General features: G+C 44.1%; 2 protein-coding genes across 2 annotated transcripts; both read left to right on the top strand.

Annotated features, from left to right (window-relative positions):
* Positions 1-493: 493 nt before the first annotated feature.
* LOC143138725 (dickkopf-related protein 3-like) lies at positions 494-4,162 on the top strand. Its single transcript, XM_076299142.1, has 5 exons — positions 494-503; positions 942-1,102; positions 2,448-2,622; positions 3,320-3,524; positions 4,102-4,162. Exons 1-5 carry the CDS (start codon positions 494-496, stop codon positions 4,160-4,162), a joined length of 612 nt encoding a protein of 203 aa, XP_076155257.1.
* Positions 4,163-5,149: 987 nt separating this feature from the next.
* cox19 (cytochrome c oxidase assembly factor COX19) lies at positions 5,150-6,584 on the top strand. Its single transcript, XM_076297837.1, has 3 exons — positions 5,150-5,343; positions 5,584-5,695; positions 6,351-6,584. The coding sequence occupies exons 1-3, from the start codon at positions 5,262-5,264 to the stop codon at positions 6,445-6,447; spliced, it is 291 nt and encodes a 96-aa protein (XP_076153952.1). The 5' UTR covers positions 5,150-5,261; the 3' UTR covers positions 6,448-6,584.
* The last annotated feature ends 50 nt before the right edge of the window (positions 6,585-6,634 follow it).

The raw sequence follows: 6,634 nt of genomic DNA, 5'->3' as shown, positions 1-6,634 counted from the left end.
AGGCTCGGGTCAACAGCGCTTGCCCCCCCCGCCCACCCCCCACCCCTACCTTTCTCTCTCTCTCTCCGTTGACACTCGAACAAGCTGTGGGGACCCCAACGTTTGTTTTTTTAGGGGTTGGGGGATTGGGGGGGGGGGGGGGCAGCTTTTGTCCCCATTTAGTTGCCCCAGCTGTAGGCTGCTGCGATTCTTGTCTTGCCTCCATTGTGAACAGGCCTGTTGTTAATCCATTAGTGCCCTGATAAATCCACCCCCCCCACACACACACACTTAATCCCCCTGCCACCTTCACTACTTGCTAATGTTATCTATGGGTACGAGGAGTGTTCGGGGGGGGGGGGGGGGGGGGGGTCTGTTAAGGGGCGGTGCAAACAATTTAGTTAATCCATTAACCACTAATTGTCCCCACCTTTCCCATGGCTGGGACAGACAGCATCAGCATATTTTGAATGGGGGGGGGGGGGGGGGGGCGCTGGTCCGGGGGTGTGGGGGGATGTTGGGATGTATTTAAGCCCAGTGTGGAGGACACACTGCATACGACTGCCTAAGCACGGGGGAGACACCTACACATCGAGCTGCTGGACTGCTCTGCAAAGGCCACAGCTCTTTTCTACAAGACCGTGTTTAAATATCTGTCCTCGCCTTCCTCCAGTGACACAGCATTGTTTGGGTCTGGCCAAAAGGGTCAGTCCTCGTTTTTTAAGGACAACAATTCGACAGATTCCATCTCTCTCTCTCTCTCTCTGAGAAGACTGAGTTCATCCGTCTCTCTCTCTCTCTCTGAGAAGACCGAATTCATCCATCTCTCTCTCTCTCTCTCTCTCTCTCTCTGAGACGGCCGAGTTCATCCGTCTCTCTCTCTCTCTGTCTCTCTCTCTGCGAAGACTGCGTTTGCGGAGGACCCCGGGCCGTGGAGATGAGAGCGGCGCGGGCGAGGTCAGCGTTGCGGACGCTGCTCTGTGTGTGCGTGTGCCTGTCGGCGGCGCAGGCCAGGATCTGGGCCTGGATGCTGGCCATGCCTCACGGTCCTCCCGAGGACGGCCCGCTCCGACACCACGACAAGGGACTGGAGGACCTGCCGTCCAGCTACAAAGCAGACTCGGTACGTCAATATATCCCTTGGGGATCAATAAAGTATCTATCTATCTATCTATCTATCTATCTATCTATCTATCTACTACTACTAATAATAATAAGCTTTGTTTGTATAGCACCTTTCATACACAGAATGCAGCTCAAAGTGCTTTACATTTGGAGCATTTAACAGTAACATAAGTCCAGTCCCTCAGTGCTGGAGAGAGGTTGCATATTTACAAATGGCAAGGCAAAGGCAAGGCAAGGTTGTTTATGTAGCACATTTCATACACAGGTATAATTCAATGTGCTTTACATAAACAAAACTTGTTTTGAGAATAATGGTAAATAAAAGCATAAAAGGGCAATAGTTAAAGAAATGCTTAAAAAGTAAAGCACATAATAGGTAATGATAATCATAATGAGAAATGTATTAATTATATTATTTATTTATCTGATACGGATTAGAAACAGATAGATTGCTGATTTTGCATGGATGGTACATTATGTTAAACGGTTCATTGTGTTTTATGTTGCCACTGCACAGATGTTGAAACAGTCCAGTCCTTGCCATCATTAGAATCGTCCAATCTTTCATTTGACGCTTCCTTGCTGTTGAGTGTTGAGGTGGAGTCTGTTTGCGAACACTGTAATCATTACTCTAATAAGGAGGCCGCAAGTGATTTAAAATGACAAGTAATGATAGCAAACTGTGTGTTAAAACGCAGCATTTAACATCCAATGTTTGTTTTAACTAAGGCGTGAAACTCTAAGGCTCTGTCACCCCTGAGACTAATGACAGCAGGTAGAGTATACACAGAGCACAAGCTTCACCATTTCAACATTCACACACACACACACGCACACACACACACAATTCAATTCAACATAACATATTTAATCGTTTCACACAGAGCACAAACTTCACTATTTCAACATTCTCATTTCTAGGAAAGAAAGTTGATTAGCAAACAGTGAGAGGAAATGACAGTCACACACACACACACACACACACACACACACAGGCATGGGATGGGGTCAGCCCTATGTTCCCACAGCCCTGTGTTCCCGCATTTCTATGGTTAGGGTTAGGGTTATAGGGTTAGGGTTAGGGTTGGGTTTGAGGTTGTGGTTGTGGTTGTGGTTGGGGTTGGGGTTAGGCCTGAGGTATGGGTAGGTGGGTTAGGGAACATAGGGCTGTGGGAACATAAAAAAAAAAAATCCCCTAGGGATCAATAAAGTATCTATCTATCTATCTATCTATCTATCTATCTATCTAATGTCAGCCATTCTCATTCCTGTCTTACTCAGCATAAACATCAACACAGAAACACATCCTGACCCCTGGTCATTTTGAAACCGTTTCCCTACAGGTGGCCTGCGAGCATGACCGAGCGTGTGGCAAAGGCTTTGCCTGCAACCGCCATTTTGGCCACTGCGTCCCTCTGAGGCAGGAGGGCCAGTACTGCCGTCGGGATGGCCAGTGCGTGCGTGGCCTGCACTGCATGTTTGGGAAGTGTCTACGTAGCATCCCCGGGGGACAAGAGGGTAAGAAGCAGAGCACACAGGAGAACTGTACAGGAACTCTGTGTTTGGAGAAGGGAGAGAACTCTGTGTCAGGAGAACTGTGTAAGGAGAAGAGAGAGAACTCTGTGTTAGGAGAAGAGAGAGAACTGTTCTACAGGAACTCTGCACTTTGTGTTTGGAGAAGGGAGAGAACTCTGTGTCAGGAGAAGAGAGAGAACTGTTCTACAGGAACTCTGTGTTTGGAGAAGGGAGAGACCTCTGTGTCAGGAGAAGAGAGAGAACTGTTCTACAGGAGAACTGTGTTAGGAGAAGAGAGAGAACTCTGTGTCAGGAGAACTGTGTAAGGAGAAGAGAGAGAACTCTGTGTCAGGAGAACTGTGTTTGGAGAAAAGAGAGAACTCTTCTCCATCATGTACTGACATACATTAGTTATTGGAGTGAGTAGTTATATAAGATGAGTGTTAGGGAGACATGTAAAGATTCATTGGAGATTGTGTCAACTATGCACACTCACACACACACACACACACACACACACACACCGTGCACACACACACACACACACACACCGTGCACACACAGTGCACAAAAGCACATACAATCACACACAAGCACACCAACTACTTTTTTAATGATCTGTTCCAGGCACTTACAGATATGAAAGTAATTCTCTCTCTCTCTCTGTCCCTCTCTCCTCCTCTCTCCTCCTTTCTCCCAGGTGCCAGGTGTAAGGTGGACAGGGACTGTGGGCCCTCCATGTGCTGTGCCCGTCACCACGGCGAGCAGGTGTGCAAGCGGAAGCTGGCGCTGGGCGAGGGCTGCTTCGTGCCCGACGGTGGACTGGCCTTCAGCATCAACCAGATCTGCCCGTGCGACGAGGGACTGCTGTGCCGCAGCGGCAGCGGAGAACAGCCACGGAGGAAGTGAGTGTCCACAACAACATGGTGCTTTCTTTGGCTTCACTATCTGCTCTGTCGCTGTTTGTTTTGCGGACATAAGCTACAGTTGTTATTTTTTTTTTTCAATAGCTGAAACAGAGATTTTCCAAACCCCCATGTGGTCCGTAGGGAGAGTCTCTGCAGCAGATGTGTGACCAGCTTATGGGAAAGTGCATGTGTGTAGCTTAGAGCTATAGGTTCAGAGTGCAGAGCATGTGATGCCAGTATGTGGTGCCTGACTCATGTGTGAAATGAAATCATACTAGAATTACCACAGTCAGCAACAACAACACAAAACACACACCCCCCTCCATAATTCATGCCAGTGCATGATGGGAATAAAAGGACAGTTTTGTCAAGTTAGAAAAATGTAAGCTGTGATTCCATGGTAACTTATAGAGCAGTCACAGATGGCTGTAAACATTGTCTAAACTACACACAGTGGAATAAAATCAGATGAAAGATTGTTAAAATAGTTCCAGGGGATTCCACAGCACGGAGGATTTTGCATATACACTTTGTACGTGGCTCAAAACTCTTTTCTGCTTTTTCTTCTTCTCAGGAGAGAACTTGTGCACAGTCATGAGCCAACCACCTGGACCTGTCAAACCTCAAAGCCCTAAAAATGAGAGAGCATCAACAACACACCAATGTATTTATTTGTCAACATGCTGCCGTATATATTCTGTGAGTTTATTGTATATATTGTATTGTATATATTAATTAACAAAGATTTATTCTTATATATCATATGATGTTAGATGTTGAATGGAATGTTCCATAAAGGTCATTTTAGCTTACTGTGTCAGACTATAGGTTAATGCACTCTTCTAAACTGTTACAAATGAAAAAAAAAACCTTTATTTTCAAAGTTGTTAATAAACTTTTCTTTATGGCCTGTATGAACTCTTCTTTCTTCTTTTTTTGTTTTGACTTTTTTTAAAGTGACGTTGGGTTAGAGAAAGGCACTAAATGTCACTATTATTATGATACAACCTAGAGAAAAGTTGAAGTGTGGTGCTGCAAATTTGCATTGCAAATTTTCCCTAAAATAAGTTTCATGTGTACAAACAGCTAACATAGCCTACAATGTTGCAGCGTTGGCTTCTAAATTCAAGACATAGGATAGATTTCAGACATTACAATATCCTAAATGTTTATCTGACAGAATGATTTATGATCAAGAAGTTTTCTGGGCAATGCAGAGTCTCAAGGCGAACAATAGAATGAACAATACAATGAGCTCAGCGATGTACTGACTCAGAGCCTGTCAAGCTGGATCTGCAGCTGATGCTGACAGTTTGCCATTTGGCTCTGTTGAGTTTTAAATTTGGTTAACGGAAAATGTCTTTCATGATGGCATTACTGGGGAAATACCCCTGCAAAACCACATTGAATTGGGAGGGATTGAAACATTTGTTTTGGTTACGTGCAGTTTTTCTGGGTAAATATTCCCAGAAAAACTGCGCCAGAATGCTTTCTGGCGCGGGAGCTAATGCTCTCCACACACCAATTTTGGAGTCACCTTTCACCCTTTGGAACTTATGAAAGTCTGGAACTCGTATCTGCTGTAGTTCCACCACTACAGCAGGTGGCAGCACTAAATCCTTATGTACTTAATAATGCTACCACAGAAGAAGAACCTACTAGCAACGTCCATGCGAATGTCAACTGTATGTTGAGACTTTTTGTTGTAAACTTCGTTAATGCCAAAACGCAAAGATGTCGACAGCAATGAATTTTGGAAGTAAATCGTTCCGCCCTCGTGCTCCAGACAAAGGAGCTTTTCCTCTGGATCATTTTGGTGAGTTAACGTGGTTTGTGGTTGGTTATCTAAGCTAATACCTCTGCTATTGGTTGTCCAAGCTAGACTTTGATGAAGTTCATGTGTACTTTTCAGTATTGCTTAAAAGGTCTTATAAGTCAGTGACATATGGGTGTTTTATTCACAGCGGTTGGCAATGATTGAGGAGTATAATTGAGCAATTAAAGACTTTGTGTGTTTCGAATTTCTCTAATCAGACATGTTCTACTTCCACTGTAGGAGAATGCAAAGCTTTCAAAGAGAAATTTATGCGATGCCTCAGAGACAACAGTCACGATAACTCCAAGTGTCGACTGCAGTCCAAAGACTACCTAGAATGCAGGATGGACAAGTATGTTGTGCGGCTGATCAAGTGATGTATTGCAACCTGAGTTCAGAGCCTTGTTTTGACAGTTGCAAACAGAAATGGGCGAACAATGTTGGGCAAATGTAGGCTAAAACTACTCTTACAAAAAAAAAATAACTGCACCTCAAGTTAACAACTCGAACAATTTAAATTATCAAAACTTGCTCAGTTTTCTGAGTATCCATTCCAAACTAGTTTTAGTAGCCTGCCTTCAAGGAGATTCTAGGTGGGCGTGACCATGGAGGCTACCGTTTTGGAGGAATTATTTGCAGTTCATAAGCAGGAAATGCAATATTTTGGACATGAAATAACTGCACTGCACTACATACAGAGCTATTAGACATTCTCTGCTACATAGTACTTCACTTAACCGCAGACATGGTATATTTTGGACATGACAATATCATTGTGCTGTGTTGTACTTCAGATAAACTGCATAACTTGTCCAACTGCAGCTATGTTATGTAAGGGTAGTATTCCTATTGTAGCAGGACACACAACACATGTTTGCTGTCCTTGCCACAATCACACCTTTGTGCTGTTCTGCACAAAGTATTTACATCTCATAATATACTGTGGTCAGAGAGGACATGGCAGAAATTGTAGTTCTTGTCATCAGCTTCCTGTTTGTGTTGTGTAGGCAACTCATGGCAAAGGAGCCTTTGGAGAAGCTTGGATTTAAAGACCTCGTGGATCAACCCAGCACTGAGAAGCCAGAGACCAAACCACAAGGATAATAGGCCCCCTCTCTCTGAGAAGCACACCAGTGCGGACATGCTAACTGGTGTTCCCTCAACCTTGTACATAAATTGTTAATGTGTGTAAATTATATTCCCCATCCCATAAAGACTGTATATAAAATATGTTGATTTAAGCTCAGTGTTTCGGGGCTTTGTTTATTAATTATTGCTATTTAACTGGAGG

The sequence above is a fragment of the Alosa pseudoharengus genome, unplaced genomic scaffold (assembly GCF_046254945.1).
Source record: "Alosa pseudoharengus isolate Yale_2024_CS ecotype anadromous, Long Island Sound unplaced genomic scaffold, YU_APseudo_1.1 YU_APseudo_1.1_scf_21, whole genome shotgun sequence".
NCBI classification, from domain to species: Eukaryota; Metazoa; Chordata; class Actinopteri; order Clupeiformes; family Clupeidae; genus Alosa; species Alosa pseudoharengus.
This window is presented reverse-complemented; position numbering and strand designations above follow the sequence as displayed.